This window comes from Puma concolor, chromosome A1 (genome assembly GCF_028749965.1).
Source record: "Puma concolor isolate L17-30 chromosome A1, mPumCon1.1.hap2, whole genome shotgun sequence".
NCBI classification, from domain to species: Eukaryota; Metazoa; Chordata; class Mammalia; order Carnivora; family Felidae; genus Puma; species Puma concolor.
In genome coordinates this window covers 52225258-52245890 of record NC_141667.1, presented here as the reverse complement: position 1 = coordinate 52245890, position 20633 = coordinate 52225258, and the positions used below count along the sequence as shown (strand labels likewise).

At 37.6% G+C, this 20633-nt stretch overlaps 1 protein-coding gene across 2 annotated transcripts; it reads left to right on the top strand.

Moving 5' to 3' along the window:
• Positions 1-2739: 2739 nt before the first annotated feature.
• Positions 2740-19749, top strand: SLU7 (spliceosome associated SLU7). 2 transcript variants are annotated; one of them, XM_086708041.1, is made up of 16 exons: positions 2740-2851; positions 4998-5183; positions 6548-6701; positions 7043-7123; positions 7426-7590; positions 8481-8549; positions 13020-13067; positions 13252-13383; positions 13640-13737; positions 14155-14222; positions 14356-14495; positions 15383-15544; positions 16843-16947; positions 17105-17176; positions 17502-17618; positions 18232-19749. In XM_086708041.1, exons 2-16 carry the CDS (start codon positions 5014-5016, stop codon positions 18409-18411), a joined length of 1761 nt encoding a protein of 586 aa, XP_086564167.1. In that variant the 5' UTR covers positions 2740-2851; positions 4998-5013; the 3' UTR covers positions 18412-19749. The 2 variants fall into 2 exon arrangements, with proteins under 2 accessions (XP_086564167.1, XP_086564228.1); XM_086708102.1 differs by having other exon boundaries at positions 2787-2822; positions 4972-5183.
• Positions 19750-20633: the final 884 nt, after the last annotated feature.

Below are 20633 nucleotides of genomic sequence, written 5' to 3'. Positions count from 1 at the left end.
GATAAATCAAACAGCAATGTTTGTGTCATTCCTTTAGGTTTGTGATTAAGAATAGACTGATTATTCCCTAATTGCAGAATAACCCTTAACATTTCAGGCTAGGATGCCGCGTCAGGAATCTGGCTCATGAACAAAATGATGATCCTCATGAATACATAATTCAGGTTTCCTTTCAAATTCTATTTTTAATAGGATTATTTTAAACTTCTGACATCTCAACAATACAGTCATCAAAGCTGCCTAGAAGGGCCTGGTGGGAGAGGGCAGAAAGATGAGAAAAAGATCTGGGGAATAATAAAAATACAGAAAAGGAATTCTAATTTCCAAGTTAAGGAGAGAAATTATGCTTGGAAAAATTAATGACCTTTTCCTATTTCTATAGTAAATGGAAACAGATTGAACAAATACAAGGTAAAGGAATTAATTCAAAAGACCAAAGTTGACCAGTGTCATCCAATCCCTACTCCCCACAGGTCACCAGATACATTCTAACTTGGAGGTAAGTTGGGAGAGAGCAGTTGAGCCTACATTATTTCACAAAAGGTTTCACACTACACCTGGCATAGATGCAGTTCTCAATATATGTCAGTTCATTGGCCCTTTTTCCCTAGCATTTCAGGACCAGAATTGAAGGATTAATTCGTTCAATAAATATTTATTGAATGTTAACTAAATGCTAGACACTGAGCTAGGCATCAAGGAAAAAAGATCCTAACTCAAGAAGGTAAAGAGGACAAAAAACATTTATACCTTTATTGCCCCTTCCCTGTCCTTTTTCTTTGATTCCTACTCCTCCCCTTATTTTCACCCTGCATCTCCTCCTAAATGTTTCAGCTCCATATTACATCATCAGCACACAAAAGTGTTCATTTCGAAACCAATCTGTACAGTACTAAAGCTTCAAAGTGGAGATTCTCTATCTCCTTAGGTCTTTGGGTGCAAGATATTTATCTCCCCAGGGTCAGTCTTCCCCTACAACAGGAAGCATGGTCTCCAAAGGTCATGCAGTAAATGTAAAATGCTATAAACCACTCTCTGTGTGATCACTGCTTTCTCACCAGTGATGCCCCAGACTCCCTACTATTATTGGAATTACCCAATTAGTAAATCACCCTCACCTTATAACAGCACCTAGATCCTAATCAATCCCAGTTAATTCTAATTGAGATTTACAAACAGCAACCCATCTAGTACTGACCCTTGCTTCCCTACAACCCTCCTCAAAATCCTCCAGGAGGAACCCAAACCTTACAAAATACTCTTCCTTCTTGTCCAGCATATTTTATGATTCCTCTAGGAGATATGCTTCCTGGATTGTGCCTGTTTGGTTTTTTTTTGTTTTTGTTTTTTGGGTTTTTTTTTTAAGATTTCATTTTTAAGTAACCTCTACACCCAACATGGGGCTCAAAATCACAACCCCAAGATCAAGAGTTGCATGCTCCACCTACTGAGCCAGCCTCATGCCTTGTGCCTGGTGGTTTTAAACAGGCCTCAAACCTTCCGAGCAAATTGCAATAATTGTTTTAAAAGATAAAAATAAAACATAGGTGATTCAGAGACTACTCGCTTTCAGGCCATTCTCTGATCTTTTCTATCCCTTCACCAACTGCCCTGTGGAATCAAAATTAGTGTTTACGTTCTTCAACTCTAGGCACTGCAAAGTTTTAATAAGAAAAAAATAGATTACGATTGGCTCCTATTGAGGCAAGGATGTTAACTATTTTCACTTTTACTGTTAAAAGCAATACATGTTGAGGCGCCTGGGTGGCTCAGTGGGTTATGCTTCCCACTGCAGCTCAGGTCACGATCTCAGATCATGATCTCCCTGTTGATGGGTTCCAGCCCCGATGGAGCTCTGTACTGACAGCTCAGAGCCTGGAGCCTCTTTTAGATTCTCTCATTCTGTCTCTCTCTCTCTCTCTCTCTCTCTCTCTCTCTGCCCCTCCTGTACTGGTGCTCTCTCTCAAAAATAAATAGGCATTTAAAAAAATTAAAAAAATTAAAGCAATACATGTTACTTTGAGGAAGAAAAGATAACAGCACAAAGAAAACCCAAGAAATTCTACTACCAAAATGCTTATATTCCAGTATTTTATCTTACTTCATATGTGCACTTTAAAAGGAGGGTTGGGATATCAGATACTATTGGTTTCCTGAAATAGAAATTGTTTTATAGTATTTTTTTCTAATGGTAAAACACAAGATCACTTGGGTGCAGAAAGTCACAATTACCTATTATTAGTCCCTTATGTTCTCATAGCACCTGGTATTCCTTTCACAGAGACTTTTTACAACTGTAAATTATATGAAATTATTTTAAGTGTCTTTTTCACTCTGCATGACTAAATTCGAGGACATAAAGTCACTTTTTCTTCACCACGTCCCCAACTTGTTACACAATACGCGGCTACTAATACTAATTGTAACTGCCTTTTTTTCCCCCGTAATACGTCACGAACTTCCCCATTCATTTTACAGTTCTGTAGAAAAACTTAAGCTGTTGCCTTTCCTACGGACTTTTTTTTTAACATCCTAAGATTCTGCGATTCTAAAAGAAACAATAATTCAAAAGCAGGCAACAGGAAAACAACTGCTGAAACTAACTCCCTTCACAGTCCTGGGGCGCGGGGGGGGGGGGGGGGGGGCGGGGAACCTCGAGCTCTCGCGATTTCAACGTCGCGTGGGAGCCTGAGTTCCCTCCCCTCCACAAGATGTTAATGCGCATGTTGCCGCTCGTCCGGAAACTACCGAAGTGGCTGCCGGGAGAGGGCGGGACAACAGGAAGTAAACATTGACGGACTGATCTCGTCTCTGTCGGAAGCCTCTTTGGGGTCGGCTGTGGCCGGACTGGGTGAGGAAATGTGGGAATTTGGGGATCGAGAAGAAGTGAAGCTAGAAAACTCTGGAAAATAGGCTGAAGGCTCCTAATTCTTAGATATATCCTTACGGAAGTGATGAACGCCAGGTCGAGGGGGAAACGGGGATTGGGGACCGAGAAAGAAGCCGCCGTCCTAGGCCTCAGACACTTCACTTGTGCCCAGCCAGACCAGGAGTGCGTCTTCAGTGGTTTTTAGAGTATGAATTATCAGATGTTGGAGGTGCACTGTCCAGCTATGTTAGGGGGACAGTGTTGTTGGGGATTAGTCTGAATACCTATAAAATCTGTCAGATTTTATTTTTTTTTAATGTTTATTTATTTTTGAGACAGAGACAGAGCATGAATGGGGGAGGGGAGGGGCAGAGAGAGAGAGAGGGAGACACAGAATCGGAAGCAGGCTCCAGGCTCTGAGCCATCAGCCCAGAGCCCGACGCGGGGCTCAAACTCACAAACCGTGAGATCGTGACCTGAGCTGAAGTCCGACGCTCAACCGACTGAGCCACCCAGGCGCCCCAAAAAAATCTGTCAGATTTTAAAGACTTACCGTAGTTTCTCTTATATTAAGAGAAACTGCTTTTTTTTTTTTTTTTTTTTTTTTTTTTTTTTTTTTTTACTATCTTAATATGACTACTGGAATGCTTAAAATGATGTATGAGGCTGGCATTATATTTCTCTTGGACAGTGCCACATTGAAGGATTTTAAGCTTGTGCAGTAGTAGGACATGGTATGATTAAATACGTGTTTTGAAAAAATAACACTGCAGTGTGGAGAACTGATTGGAGAGACTGACAGAAGACCCATAAGAAAGGAAAGTAATAACTTACACTGAAATGGTAGCATTGAGAATAGAGAGAAGTAGATAAATTTGAGTGGTATTCAGAAGGTGAAAATAACAATACTTAGTGATGAAATAGATGTGGAGATTAGCTGGGACACATATGTAAAGGAATGAATGGTATTTTTCATTAAGAGAGGAAACAGGGGCGCCTGGGTGGCTCAGTTGGTTAAGCGTCCGACCTCAGCTCCGGTCACGATCTCGCGGTCCGTGAGTTCGAGCCCCGCGTCGGGCTCTGGGCTGATGGCTCAGAGCCTGGAGCCTGCTTCCGGTTCTATGTCTCCTTCTCTGTCTGTCCCTCCCCCGTTCATGCTCTGTCTCAAAAATAAATAAACGTTAAAAAAAAAATTAAAAAGAGAGGAAACAGTGAATGGAGATGAGATTTCATGGAGGAGATCATGAGTTTCAATTAAGATTTGTTGAGTTTAGGTATCACTAAGACCTCTAAGTGAAGATGCTATGAAGTAAGCAATTGGAATATATGTATATGAAACTCAGATAAAAGATCTGGAGAGGAGATGTAAGTTGGAGAGCCAACAGTGATATATTGTGGCTATGAAGCCTTAGAAATAGATGACCTAGTCTACTGATGGAGTCCTGAGTAATGAAAGAGACTCTAGCACTGAGCCCTGTAGAATGCAAAATCAAACAACTAGGCAGACCCAGATGAACCTGCAAAGGAGACAGGAGCAGCAAGAGCGAGTCAAGAAAAAACAGGAGAGTATAGTGTTACTTACGCCAAGGGGTAAGAATATTTCAAGAGGGAAGGAACAGAACTGAAAAATGTATAGTGGATTTAGTACATTGATCATTGATAACTTAGTGGTAATTCTTTAGAGAGGTAGGGAATGGAAGCTAAATTAGAGTGATTGAGGAGAGAAGTAGAAGATGAGGAAATAGAGTCAGTGGATATAGATAATTCTTAAGGCATTTCGTCTTTAAGGAAAACAGGACATTGTTTACTCATGTAAGGTAATGTGTTGGTAAAGTCTGAGACACACATAGAGAAATTCAGGAACGTTAATGAAAGAGTCTTATGAAATTTTGAGTACATGTCTATATATTTCTCTGCATTTATAAATTAGAGTTGAGGGAGGAACTACAGATGGTAAATAGAGACCTTGTGGAGGGGAACGAGACCCTTCCCTTACAGATACTATAAGAACTTATGAAATATATAAGCCAGACTGTAGTATATGTTATTCGGATGTACTTTTAATAGTTTTACTGATGAATTCATGAAGGCCTACTTTATACTAATATGTATTTCATTCTTTTCATAGAGGGGTCCAGATAACCATGTCAGCTGCAGCTGTAGATGCAGTTAATGCGGCCCCCCTGTCGGGGTCCAAAGAAATGAGTCTGGAGGAACCAAAGAAGATGACCAGAGAGGACTGGAGAAAGAAGAAGGAGTTAGAAGAGCAGCGGAAACTGGGTAATGCTCCTGCAGAAGTTGATGAAGAAGGAAAGTAAGTTATTTCATTATTTGCATGATCTGTTCATTCAGAATTCAGATTTATGGGGCTCCTGGGTGACTCAGTCAGTTAAGCGTCTAACTCCTGGTTTCCATTCAGGTTACGGTCTCAAGGTTTGTGAGATCGAGCCCCATGTCTGGCTCTGCGCTGACCCCACGTAGAGCCTGCTTGGGATTCTCTCTCTCCCTTTCTGTTTCTGCCTTTCCCTCATGCACATGTGCACGTGCTCTCTCTCTCTCTCCCTCTCTCTCAAAGTAAATAAATAAACATTTTTTAAAAATTCAAATTTATGTCCACGTAGTTGAGTAGTTTTTCATCCTTTGCTTTGACAGGAAGCTATCTTTACCATTTATCTTCTTTTTGTTTTTATTATTTTATCAAATTCATATATGTAAGGTTTAATAAAAAAATATTGAAGGACTTACAATGAACAGCAGTCATCCCTTTCAACCCCTCCCACTCCTTGTTCCAGCTCTGCAAATCTTCTAAATCTTTCTGTTTTGAGTTTTTCTGGTTGATACTTCCACATCTCTAAATAATGTACCTACATCATTGTTTTAATCAACTCTAGACATTATTAACTAGCTTCTTACTCTTTTATAAGACATTATTTACTAACATACATCCGTGTCTTCCATATCTAGCTCCTCACTTCAGTTCTATCACTATTCTTAGTTTCTATATTGGAATTTTTTTCAATCTAAAATAAAGTATAAATTACTTTGCTTATTTTTCTTTTTTTTTTCTATATTATAGAGATACCTAGCATATTCTCTTCCCTCTCCCTCCCACTGCATTATCTCTGGCCTTAGAGTTTATAAAGGCTACCTTTGTAATTGTAATATCAACTATTTTCAAACTTTTTTTCTTTTTTACATGTTTATTTTTGAGAGAGAGAGGGAGACAGCATGAGTAAGCACAAGTGGGAAGAGGCGGAGAGAGAAGGAGAGAATCCCAAGCAAGCTCCACATTGTCAGCACAGAGCCCTATGCAAAGCTCGATCTCATGAACCGTGAGATCATGACCTGAGCCAAAATCAAGAGTCAGACGCTTAATCAACTGAGCCACCCAACCACCCCTCAAACTTTATTCTTTTTTTTTTTTCTTTTTAACATTTATTTATTTTTGAGACAGATAGAGACAGAGCATGAGCAGGGGAGGGTCAGAGAGAGAGGGAGACACAGAATCCGAAACAGGCTCCAGGCTCTGAGCTGTCAGCCCAGACCCCAATGTGGGGCTCGAACTCACGGACCGCGAGATCATGACCTGAGCCGAAGTTGGACGCCCAACCGACTGAGCCACCCAGGCACCCCCAAACTTTATTCTTTAAAAACATATATATTTTTTTTTAATTACAGAGACATCAACCCTCATATACCTCAGTATATTTCTTCAGTGCCATGGTATATTGATCCATCAAAAAGACCTACTTTAAAGCACCAGAGACCACAACCAGAGAAACAGAAGCAATACAGCTCATCTGGAGAATGGTACAAGAGGGGTGTAAAAGAGGTATGTGGGCAACTTTTGTATATATCCTTTTGGAAATGGAGATTTTATTTTAAGAACTTAATATAAGAACCTTGGATACTATGTTAAATTGAAACAGATTATATAATCTTTTACCTGAGATTAAAATTCACAATACATACTATTTTAGTCTGTGTTTTCTTTTATAAATTTTATGTTGCTAAAGTACTTAATTTTCTCATTTGTAAAGTATGGAGACTCAAACTCGTTTTTCTCTTAATGAGTCAGTCACTTCATGAGATAATATAGTAGTGAGAGCCAAAATTATTTATAATTTATTCAGATAATTAGAATATTTTGTTTTTCTTTATATCCATTTATAGAATTCCATAACTACTAAGTACCGCAAGGGAGCATGTGAAAATTGTGGGGCCATGACACACAAAAAGAAAGACTGCTTTGAGGTAAGCTCACCTTTGAGAATTTTAGAAACTTGTCAGAGTCTCTTTTATTCTTCCTCGTCAGATTAATTCTATTTTTCTAAAATTACCTAAATTTTGGTACAAGTTAAAAAAAAAATTAATTTGAGTGAAATTAGATTAGCACCATCAGAATTTACTGCTGGGAGAGTAACTGATAACTGAACAGACCATAAACTCCCATGGTGTGTTTATGTTTGCTTTGTAAAGGTCATCTGAAATTTTCCTCTGGGCTACAGGAACTTAGGGAAAGACTTTATTTTATTTTATTTTATTTTATTTCCCAGAGACCTAGGCGAGTTGGAGCAAAATTTACAGGTACTAATATAGCTCCAGATGAGCATGTCCAGCCCCAGCTGATGTTTGACTATGATGGGAAGAGGGACCGGTGGAATGGCTACAATCCAGAGGAACACATGAAAATTGTAGAAGAATATGCCAAAGTTGATCTGGTAAGCAAAGTTCCCTGCTTTCCCACACTCCTTAAAGAATGTACATTTTGCTGTATCACTGGTTTAGCAACTCTATTTTTTGTCTTCAAGCAATATAAAAATGGTAGCATTTTTATAATAGTAGTAGTAGGCCTAATGGAATAGTGAAGATGAAATGGGCTAGCCCTATTGGCAGCAGTGTCTTATTTGATTCTTATATTGTTTTTTGATTCCTGAGGTTGCAGAAGATATTGGAAGCATGAGAACAGATTAGTATCTAAAGCTTTTGGCTTTTTAAGGTTATAAACTCTTGCCCCCCCGTATACACACACACTGCATCTTGCCCATAGACCTATTTTTACCGTTGTCTCGCATAGCATTTGAGAGAGGTGAGAGGGGAATAGGATAACTCATTTCAGAAAATTGAATTTTATTTTAATTCAATTTCAGTTTTTTTCTGTTAGGATTTTACCTACTCATCCCCATTCCTTAAAATCCATAGTCACACTGCCTTTTTCTTTTTTTTAAGTAGAGTTTACATTTAAAAATCATGGGATTTCGTATAATGTAAGTTTCATCTCTTCTTGAACAATGATATGGTAATCCTGGGTCTGCCTGGCAAGAGCCAGTCATCTGGAGTCAGGTGACAGCTGCTCCTTCTGAACTTAGCTTGTTCTCTGCAGTTTAATCACTGCTGCTGTTTGGCTCAGTTTATATTAATGCTTGGTTCAAACAGGAGTTTGTAACTCCTGTTTAGAAACCATAGATCTGGAGCTACAAGAAATCCCAAAGAGACGACCTTGTTTAGTGAACTTTCTGAACGCAATAAATTTGTTGATTTTAAATATAAAAAAACTAAATGTTCATTTGAATGTTGTAAAGTTAATTTCAAATGTTTCCTTTTTTATTAGGCAAAACGAACACTGAAAGCCCAGAAACTCCAAGAAGAATTAGCCTCAGGGAAATTAGTGGAACAAGCTGTAAGTAATAAAAATGATCAATAAAAAAATTCAAACTCTTAGCAAACAAAAATGAAAATTGAAACAAGAACTCATTTTATCTCTCCAGTTAGAAAAGATTTTAGCAGGGGTGCCAGAGTGGCTCAGTCAGTTAAGCATCCAACTTCAGCTCAGGTCATGATCTCTCACGGTTCATGATTTCGAGCCCCACATTCAACTATCTGCTGTCAGCACAAAGCCCGCTTCAGATACTCTGGCTCCCTCTCCCCTGTGTGCACATGCGCGTGCTCTCTCTCTCTCTCTCTCTCTCTCTCTCTCTCTCTCTCTCTCTCTTCTCTCCTCTCTCTTCTCTCTTCTCTCTCTGTCTCTCGCAAAAACAAAATAAACATTAAAAAAAAAACACAAGATTTTAGGGATAGAGAAGTGCTATTGAGAGGAAAGAGTAAAACTGGCACTCATACCATTCATGAGAATATACCTTGACACAACCATTTTGTAAAGAATGTTGCCATAAAATATTTGTATACGTTTTCTGGAATTAAATTAGTAGATCTTTCAATCCTAAAGAATTTTCTAGTAATCAGGAGAAAGTCATATATGCAAAGATGTTCACTGTAGCACTTTTTAAGATAGCAAGAAATTGAAATAGCTTAAATAGGAATGGGGAATTGGTGAAGTAAATTGTCCTGCATCTGCATGATAGAATGGGGCATGGCTCTTTTTTTAAAATTTTTTTTAATGTTTATTTTTGAGAGAGACAAAGCGTGAGCAGGCAAGGGGCAGAGAGAGAGAGAGAGAGACACAGAATCTGAAACAGGCTCCAGGCTCTGAGCTGTCGGCACAGAGCCCGACATGAGGCTTGAACTCATGAACCACGGGATCATGACCTGAGTCGAAGTCAGATGCTCAACCGACTGAGCCACCCAGGCGCCCCTGGGGCATAGCTCTTAAAATCTTTATAACAACAGTGGGTAACACTTACATTTAAATAACACATGAAAAAATATTGTAATATCACATAGGAAAAAAGATTAGAATACTAATTCTCATCCAGTGTAGAATTAGTAAATTTTTCTTTGTATTTTTACTATTGCTTCCTACATTTTCCATAATGACTATAATAATTTTATAGGTGAATAAAACAAAATTTTTGACTAAAAAAATTTTATAGTAAAAAGATGTATTGCAGCCAATTTTTTATTCATGACAACTTAATAGTTAATGTATATTATGCTTATTAAAAGTTTTTTTTTAACAAATTTATGGCACACATAAAAAACATTTGGAGTTTAAATTTCTAAAAGGAATTCTTGCCAAGTATGGATTAGAAACAGACCTAAGTAAGCACCAAGCGAACAGTCCCTGAGGCCACTTAGCGAACAGTCCCTGAGGCTCACAGCACAGGTTAACAGATAGATGCTAAAATCCAGCTCTGTCCTTGGCTAGCTAGGTGATCGTAGAAAAATTAATTTGCTTCTCTGAGCCTCAGTTTGTCATCTCTCAAACAGAGATAACATGTACCTTTCAGGAGGTTTAGCATTCATATCACATAGTAAGTAAACATTTGGTAATTCATAACTGTTGTTACCACCAATTCTGGAAAAAGGAAAATGGCCTGTTTCTTTTGTTCTAATATATTCTCTGTTGTTTATCGTAAACAGTATAATTTAGTTGCCCAGTAAGCATACTTAAATGTATACAGGGGACTGATGATTTTTGACCACTTCAGTACTTGGATATTAACTACATACATAGGAGAAAAGTCTACTGTAGAGATTGAACTTTCTATACAGCATCATAAATTTTTTTGTTGTTGAACTCGCAACTTGTGGGAACTCCAAAAAACAATTTTTTTTTTAAAAAACAGGTGCCTGGATGTCTTAGTTGGTTAAGCATCCAACTCTTGACTTTGGCTCAGGTCATGATCTCACAGATCATGAGATCAAGTCCTGTGTCAGGCTCTGTGCTAATAACACAGAGCCTACTTGGTATTCTTTCTTTCTCTCTCTCTCTCTCTCTCTCTCTCTCTCTGCCCCATCCCTGCTCACGTACACTCTCTTCTCTCTCTCTCTCTCTCTCAAAATAAATAAATAAACTTAAAAAATAAAAGAAAAAACGGGTACCTAGGCAGCTCAGTTGGTTAAGTGTCTGACTCTTAATTTCAGCTGAGGTCATAATCCCAGGGTCGTGGGATCGAGCCCGACACCAGGCTCCACACTCCACACTGAGTGTAGAGTCTGCTTAAGATTCTCTCTGTCTCTCTGCCCCTCTCCTCCTCTCTTACTCTCTAAACCAAAAATAAAAATAACTGAAGAACATTTAAAAGAACACATAATTCTGGGAGGCCTGGCTGCCTCAGTCAGTAAGGCTTGTGACTCTTTATCTCAGGCTTGTGAGTTCGAACCCCATGTTGGGTGTAGAAATTACTTAAAAAATGAAATCTTTATTTAAAAAAATGATTCTGAAAGTAACACATATGCAGTGAAAGAAATTTTAGAAAAATTATAAGGAAGAAAGTATCTCCTATTTTAACTATTAACATTTTGAGGTAGGCCTTTCTAGGTCCCACTCCACTTACCCCCATATATCTATATATGTGTGTAATGATAATCCAACTTGTTTTTTATGTGGATTTCATCTTTGCATACTTAATTATCACCTCTTTCAGTTAAACGATAGAGGCAATGAGATCATGTTTTCTGTGTAATTAAATAAATATAGACCTATTTATTTTTATATAAATTCACATGGTATTATATAAAACTCAGAGTAATTTAAGAAGATATGCAGTAAAAAGTCTCCCATCCTTGCCTCCATTCATCCTATCTCAAAACCTCACCACCCCCCCATAATCTGTTTTTCTTGTGGATACTTTCAGAGTTTCTTACATAAATACAAACAAAAACAAATATATAATGTTATTCCCATCTCTTTCTCCCTTTTTAACAGCAAAAAAATAACAGCAAAAAAGAAAGGCGGTAGCAAATTATATGTTTTTTTCCTGCAGATTGAATAGAATCACTTTCACGTTTTTTTGGGGGAGGGGGGAGAGTTCAAGCATGAGCAGGGGAAGGGCAGAGGAAAAAAGAGAGAGAGAATCCTAAGCAGGCTCCATGCCCAGTGTGGAGCCAGGAATGGGCTCATCTCATGACCGTGAGATTTTGACCTCAGCTGAAACCAAGAGTTGGACACCTAACTGACTGAGTCACCCAGGTGCCCCAGATAGAATCACCTTAATGGATGTTCAGTGTTCATCAAGTATAGTAATGTATATAACCAATTATCTATTATTAAGTTGATTTTTTTTCCCAAATTTTTCATACTATATACGACACTATAAATCACATTCTTGTACATATCTCTTTATATAATTGATGTATTATTCCCTTAGAGTAAATTCCTTAATGTGTAGTTGTTGACACAGTGAGTATTTTATTTAATATTTTGGTGTCATATCACTTAGATACCATTCAGGAGAGCTGCTCAAATTTATGCTCTCACCAATATATTGTATATGTATCTATATCTATCATTCTATTTATATAGGGAGAATGGATAGATAGATCGATAGATAGATAGATAGATAGATAGATAGATAGATTGATTCACACACACATATTTTCATATTCCCCCACTATACTATAAGGTACTCTTTTTAACCTTTGAAGGTTTTTAAAGGGACATGATAAAATACTGATTACTTTGGTATAGGCATTTTGTAGAATTAGAGAAAATCCTGACCAGTTGCTAATGAAGAAAGAGTATCTTTGTGCCAAGGATCTCACCCTTCTTAAATTACAGTATGGTGTCATCTGAGTAGATTCCTTCATTGCCTAAATTTTACATAAGCTGTTCTGGTTCTAAAGATACTTATTACATGATCCTGTAACATTTTCTTTTTGGACTTGATAGAAAACTAGTAAGGTTTAGCAAAAATGGTGTCTAAAGGTTAACATATAAGAAATGAATATATATTGATTACATTGGTCATCTTGATGTTCCTCCTACCCTTGTGTGATTATAATCCTATATCATTGAAAATTCTCTAGAAATTTACTGGCTTTGTAGACAGTCTGATAAAATTATTCATAAGTACATACTTGTATTCAGAACTTATGTGTTCATTACAATGAGAAATAGGAGGATTTGTTCAGTTAGATTTAAGTTATATTATTTTACCTAAGTATTTAACATGTGAATCAATAAGGGCTTCTGGGTGGCTCAGTCGGTTAAGCATCCAACTTCAGCTCAGGTCATGATCTCACATTTCATGAGTGTGAGCCCTGCATCAGGCTCTGTGCTGACAGCTTGGAGCCTGGAGCCTGCTTTGGATTCTCTGTCTCCCTCTCTGCCCCTCCCCTGCTTGTGCTTGCTCTAACTCTCTCTCTCTGAAAATTAAACATTAAAAAAATGATAATAAAAAAATAAAGTGTGAATCAGTAGATTCAGTGGAATAAAATAACAAATTCTTTTTCTTCTTGCATAATGCAGAATTCTCCAAAACACCAGTGGGGAGAAGAGGAACCAAATTCTCAAACGGTAATAAATATTTGCCTTGTCTGGCAAATTTTTCAATTTCTGATGGCTAATGGCTAATAACAATAACTAATAATAATAGCTTTAAGGAATATAACTGAATAAGTGTTGGATTAAAGGAAAGTAAGAACTAGATGCTGCTCTTTTTTTCTTATAATTTGGTTTTCCCTCTTTCCACTTCCTTCAGGAAAAAGATCATAACAGTGAAGATGAGGATGAAGATAAATACGCAGATGACATTGACATGCCTGGACAGAACTTTGACTCTAAGAGGCGAATTACTGTCCGGAATCTCAGGATTCGAGAAGATATTGCAAAAGTAAGCCTTGCCAACTTAACATACACACTCAAAAAATATTTGTCTTCCCACCCCAAATTTTGTCTACTCATCTGGTATCTGGATAGTATATAGGTAATATAGTCATTCCAAGATTAGGTATCATTCTGTATTTTATCTTCTGTACCCGGAAATGTATACACACAATTGATCGTGATTGACTCATCTGCCTAGTGTGCTGAAATCTTTTTTGACAGAAGTAAACATTAATGCAGTCTTAAACCATTTTCCCTTCTAGTATTTGCGGAATTTAGATCCAAATTCTGCTTACTATGATCCCAAAACTAGAGCGATGAGAGAGAATCCCTATGCCAATGCAGGAAAGAATCCAGATGAGTAAGTATCAAGTTAAATGTATAGATTTTGGGGCGCCTGGGTGGCTCAGTCAGTTAAGCATCCAACTTTAGCTCAGGTCATGACCTCACGGTCTGTGGGTTTGAGCCTGGCATCAGGCTCTGTGCTGACAGCTCAGCTCAGAGCCTGGAGTCTGCTTCATATTCTGTGTCTCCCTCTCTCTGTTCCTCCCATGCTTGCACTCTCTCTCTGTCTCTCTCTCTCTCTCTCTCTCTCAAAAATAAATAAACATTAAAAAAATAGAGAGATTTCAAGGTAGGGCGGGGGTGGAGGGAGAGTTTTTAATCATAAAACTGAATCTGAGTTAAAATAAACATCATCTATGGTTGGGTCAGAAAAGAATGAACTTTCCTTAAAGCAATTTCTGAAACAACTTGTTTTTTAAATTTGCATTTACAGAGTGAGCTATGCAGGGGATAACTTCGTTAGATACACAGGAGATACCATTTCAATGGCTCAGACACAGTGTAAGTGTTGGCTCTAAGTCAAGGTATTTTTATAAGCTCAAAAGAAATTTGGGGGCATTTTTAAAAGTTTGTTATTAACAAGCATGCAATAAACGTAGCTGACAAGTCATTAAAATGTCTTTGATTTTTGTAGTGTTTGCTTGGGAAGCCTATGACAAGGGATCTGAAGTGCATCTGCAGGCCGATCCTACAAAACTAGAGCTGTTGTACAAGTCCTTCAAAGTCAAAAAAGAAGACTTCAAGGAACAGCAGAAAGAAAGCATCCTGGAAAAGGTAATTTTGACCAAAATGCTTAAAAAAAGAATGTTCGTTAAAGAGAAATGACTAGTTAATGATCATTCAGTTTACATTTGGAATACAATGCACATAAAGTCCCTTTTAGTTTGTTAGGAACAGTCCTACCCTCACATTGACTTGAAATCAAGTGTATACATTATCAGTTTAGCTGTATCAGGAAGCTTTGGGGGGAAAACAACAACAACAACAAAAACATAGCAGTTTAAAAGAAACATTGATTATTTCTGAGGATTTTGTATGTCAGCTGGGTCTCCTGGTCTGGGCCTGCCCATCTGAAGCTGGATGATCTAGAATGGCCTCATTCTGGTCTCTAGCAGTTAGCAGGCTGATTGTCCTAAGAGACCTCATCTGGAACAGCTCATGTCTGCCCAGGGTGGGCTCTCCTCCTTTGGTAGGCTAGTCCAGCCTCATATGGCATTCTTGGGGTACCAGAGACTAGCAACAAAAATATGCCCCACTGCACAAGTGCTTTCCAGGCCTTTGCTTGCATCACATTTGCCCAGTTTCCCACAGGCCTGAACAAGTAACATGGCCAGGCCCAGATTCAAAGATGGAGAAACAGACTGTCTGTCTCTTGAGGGGAAGAGTAGCAAAGTCATGTGGCAAATGGGCACGCATACAAGGTTAAGAGGAATTGATGGCCATTTGGTAATTTGCCATGCTCAACACATAGATAACAACTGAGACATCTTTTATTTGCCTATAAAAATCATGTGGCTTTTTCTTTTTCACCGTACTTTGTATAACAGAGCCCATAAAAAATATTGCTTTCATGTTTCTGATTAGAAACAAACTGATCAATAGAGATTTGAATGAAAACCTTTGCTGTAAAATGTATTTAATAATATTCAATGTTCTTTTAGTATGGTGGCCAAGAACATTTGGATGCCCCTCCAGCTGAATTGCTTTTAGCTCAGACTGAAGACTATGTGGAGTACTCAAGACATGGGACAGTCATCAAAGGACAGGAGAGGGCTGTCGCCTGCTCTAAGTATGAGGAGGATGTGAAGATCCACAATCACACAGTATGTGTTAAACTAGAACCATCTGGTGTCCTTGTTAGCATTTTTCTCTGAGTTATATTTTCTTTTTACAGCTTCATAGCGAATCATTGTTGGGCTTGTTTTCCTTTTTTTTTTTTTTTTTTACATTTTAATTTTATTTTATGAAATTTTTCTAAAAATACAAAAACTTTAGAATACTATTATGTTCACCCACATACCCACCGCCTAGATTCAGAAATATTTTGCATGTTGCCATATATGTTCTGTCTGGACAGAGGGAGGGGTATATGCATGCTGGTATATACATATACCCACATATATATTTTGTATCTTTTTTTTTTTACTAAAATACTTGAAAATTACAGATATTATGATATTTCACTGATAGACACTATATCATGTATTTCCTAAAATTAAGGATATTCCCCTACATTATCACACTTTAGAAAATTATCATGGACTCCTTAATATCCTCTAATCTGTAATTCTTAATCACATTACCAAAATATACACAAAAATGCCTTTAAATAGGTGGTTTGTTTTTGCTTTTGTTTTTGTTTTGAGTCAGAATCCAATCAAAGTTTATTCTGGTTGTTATGTCTCTTTTTCTCTATCTCCCTCTATCGAAACTCCCCTTTTTCAGGACAGTGACTCCTAAACAGATCAGGACAGTTATTTTGTAAACTCACATTCTATTTTGACTGGTTCAATTACTTGTATGATATCATACGAGTTATTCCTCTATCCTCTGTATTTCCTATAAACAAATTCAGATCTAAAGACTTGACTAAAGTTAAATATTTTAACAAGAACATAAGTGATACAGTGTAATTCATACTGCATCACATTATAAAACACGTGTACCCAAACTATAATTGTCTAAGTTGGATCAAAAACAGAACTACCTATAGGAGCCAGGCTGCTAAATCATATGAGTGAAGTGACTCAGGCAAATTATACAAACTAGAGAACACAAACCCTGTCTGAAAGGGGCATCCACTGGTCAGCAACAGCCAGTCCTTGCCAAGTAGGAATGTGGGCCCAGAATTTCCCAGTCCTTCTTAATTTTTAAAGAGAAGTCAGATATCCTAATTTTTTTTTAAAGTTTTAGGAATAAAATGTAAGACCATTATAATTTAATGCCTGCTTGTCACACTTGAGAGCAGGCCACCTTGTCCCTATTAGCTAGCCCTGGAATCCCCATAAGTTTCCTCCCAAGTTAACCTTTTAAAGGACTGTATTATTTTATGCTCATATCAACAGTGTATGAGAGTCCCTAGTTTCAGGTTCCTTTTTAAGTAACAACTCTCTCTCTGCAGCATATCTGGGGATCTTACTGGAAAGATGGCCGATGGGGATACAAATGCTGTCACTCCTTTTTCAAGTATTCCTATTGCACGGGAGAAGCTGGGAAGGAGATTGCTGTAAGTAATTGTGCTCTAGTTCTTGCAAGTGTAAAACAACAAAAGTTCTTAAGTCAGAATCTGTATGAAACATACTTCTCATGTTTCAAATTTTAACTTTTTCTTCAATGATCGGTAACTATGATTACTCAAGTCAAATGACTATATTTTCCCACAGAATTCAGAGGAATGTATTATAAATGATATAACTGGAGAAGAATCTGTAAAAAAACCTCAAACGCTCATGGAGGTAAGTCTATAATCATTTGTCCTGAATTTTTTTTTAATGTTTATTTATTTTTGAGAGAATGTGCGCATGCATGGGGAGAGGGAGAGGGAGAGAGGGGAACAGAGGATCCGAAACAGGCTTTGTGCTATCAGCAGAGATCCCAATTCAGGGCTCAAACTCACGAACCTTGAGATCATGATCTGAGCTGAAGTCAGACACTTAACTGACTGAGCCACCCAGCACCCCATGTGTCCAAAAATTTTAAGTGCTGGAGGGCAGACTTCAAAATTTGCACCAGAACTTTGTTTTTGCATTAATAACCCTATATTTCAATCCTCCCTATCAGATGCATCAGGAAAAACTAAAAGAAGATAAAAAGAAGAAAAAGAAGAAGAAGAAGAAGCATCGAAAGAGCAGTTCAGATAGTGATGATGAAGAAAAGAAACATGAAAAATTGAAAAAGGTACTTTATGAAGTCAGAGCAATGACAGTATTCTTTATTTGTATGGACCTTAATAAATTATCTAGTCCTGTCTCCAAGCTCATTTTAAAAATCCCAAGTCTGGGTGATTTGCTCAGGTCACCTTGTATCAGGCCTAGAATGCAAATGGAGATTTTTTTGTCTTAGTATTGCCTGCTTCTCAGAATGTTTGATAAAAATCACTAATGTACAGAAGAAATGTTCTTTGTAAAGCTGTTCTTTAAGAGTTATTGACATATGTCCAGAAAGAATTGCCTTCTAGCTCTAAAATTTGTGTCAGCAAGTCCTTGGGAAAAGTCAGAGTTGTAGTTTCCACCAGAAGTATCAGTTTTGGACTTATGTTAGTAAAGTGAATCTCATTGAATCTTTGTTATTAAGTAAAAATTTTTTAACGTTGAAAATGTGGTAGACTATTTCCTGCTGTATGAAAATATTGTATCAGCCGAACAGTGATTCGTTGTAGCTTGAAGGTAGTCTGGCTGACTCTCAAGCTCTTTCAGATAATCTAGGTTTTTCATATAGCAGTTTACATTCAGTGGGGTCTTTTGGTACTCTGCTACTATTGGTGGTACTCATGTTTTTTCTTTCACTGTAGGCCCTGAATGCAGAGGAAGCCCGCCTTCTTCACGTCAAGGAGATTATGCAGATTGATGAGAGGAAGCGGCCTTACAATAGCATATATGAAACTCGGGAACCCACTGAAGAGGAAATGGAGGCCTATAGAATGAAACGTCAGAGGCCGGATGACCCCATGGCCTCCTTCCTTGGACAGTAGTAGCTAGTTATAGACAGTCACCCAAGATAGACACATAGATACATTCTTTTCAGCTTCTTGCTGATAATTGTAGGTGGAAAACCCCTTGACTACTCTTTTTGCTGCCTGACTTTAATAAAGCTTCCAGAAGTCCTTTTGAAATTCATTTCTTTGTACACCGAAGAAATAAGAAAAACAAAGAGCAATTCATTAAGTGTATGTTAAGATTTTTTTTCCAATTTTATATTAGGTGATGTGGAAAGAGGCCTTGGCTCTTTACCTAGCAAGAATGTCTTCTACTCAACATTACTAAGGCTTAAACTGTATCTCCACAATTCATATGGCCCTTTATCTAGTTAACATGCATTTTGAAGGCAGATTAGTTACTCTTTCTCAAAATCAGGGTTTCATTTTTTCAAATTATTAGTAACTATGATTATAGTTATTTGAGAATCCTTTGTTTTTGCCTTCTAAGGTTTCCCTGGTCTGAAACTAAAAAAATTATTCTATCTTGGGTTTTGGGTTACTGAAAGGAAACCTGTAGAACATATGAGTAACTTTATCTCCCATGTCAATCTGTATAGTAATAATTCTGTTTTCTACTTGGTTATAAAATTTTTATTTTTAAAATATTTCCTTGTACCTTACATCCAGAATAACAGAAAAATAATATTTTGTCATCTTTGAGCCAGTGTTGTGATGGTCTTTTATCATTCTGGACTTGAGCCTTTAAACACAGAAATCCTTTCCTCTATCATAGAAAATACAGTTTGTGATACTATTTGTTGCTTTAATTGTGATTGCCTTTATGTAAAAATAATGAATATTAAATTTTAAAAGATTGTAGAATATCCATTATACCTAATATCTATAGTAAGCAGGTGTCTGTAAAATTTGCAAAAAGCAAAACCTGAAGTTGAAAGTTTCTTCAAAGAATTAGAAGGATAGCTTGTAGGGCTATTAATAACTGAGACCGCCATGATCCTCAGGCCTCTTCTAAGACCATCATGAAAATAATACTGACAGAGTGGGCTCAATGAAAACAGCCTGTTTCAAACCCCTGATAGAAGTACATTGGCTTTTTAACAGCTCACCAAAACTGATTAGGATACAGCTTTAAGTTACCATCTCAGAAATAGTAACAATCGAATTGTCAAGTACTATGAATATAGTGTGTAGATTCAGACTACTGTGCAATTAAAAAAGCAATGCAAATGGAGGTAATTCTTAACCTATTTCAAGAAAGTCAATGACGTGTTCATATTCCTACCTTACCATGGGGTGGCTCCATAAAGTGACAATGTCTATTTTGTATTTTATTTATCTTTTGGTAATAAAGATACATAATTAGAAAACTGAGTGGTTTGTAGCATTATTTCAAATATTTAACAGAAAAGCAGTTTATGGGACTGTCAGGGGGCTTAGCTTCTTTAATTTTGAGTTAATTTTTTTTTCAACGTTTATTTATTTTTGGGATGGAGAGAGACAGAGCATGAACGGGGGAGGGGCAGAGAGAGAGGGAGACACAGAATCGGAAACAGGCTCCAGGCTCTGAGCCATCAGTCCAGAGCCTGACGCGGGGCTCGAACTCACGGACCGCGAGATCGTGACCTGGCTGAAGTCGGACGCTTAACCGACTGCGCCACCCAGGCGCCCCATAGCTTCTTTAATTTTGAATTAAAAAATTTCAGGATCTTTTTAAGTCAAAAAATGTGTCACCTGACTTTTCTGGGTCTCTGTTCCCTCTTCCATGAAACCTAATCTACTGATTTTAGGAAGAATTCTATAATATCTGAACTCACGTCTTATTTCTTCATTTTGGAAAAAAGATAACACCTGGAACATGATTCATTATGTGAACTTTGATTTTATTTCCCTAATAGCTGCCTGTTGAGTGTTGGAACTATGTACTGTAATTTTTGTATATTATCTCTGCAAAAGAACTTCATGGACAAATGGATAATCTATTTTATAATAAGCACAAGGGCTTAATTAGTCCAGGTAGCTTGCTCAGGTCCTGATAAGTAAAAGTGTTAGGGCCAGGACATAAAGCCAAGTATCTATTGACTCTAAAGCCTACTCCTTTCTCTAGTACTTAAAGCCCTGCTTTCTGGACCAGAAAGACTGGTCTTTTGCAATTTCTTCTGTTGACAGAAACCTCAAGCAGGCTTCAGTCTACCAGGTTCACCCTGAACACCTGAAAATGATGCATCTATCTCACATTCTCTGATACTATCCCTTTC

Bases quoted from the DNA above. Each gene is read 5' to 3' on its own strand.
- SLU7 (XM_086708041.1), top strand. From the start codon at position 5,014: ATGTCAGCTGCAGCTGTAGATGCAGTTAATGCGGCCCCCCTGTCGGGG. The intron at 13,384-13,639 runs GTAAGCCTTGCC...TTTCCCTTCTAG, and splicing joins TTCGAGAAGATATTGCAAAA to TATTTGCGGAATTTAGATCC. The intron at 17,619-18,231 runs GTACTTTATGAA...CTTTCACTGTAG, and splicing joins AACATGAAAAATTGAAAAAG to GCCCTGAATGCAGAGGAAGC.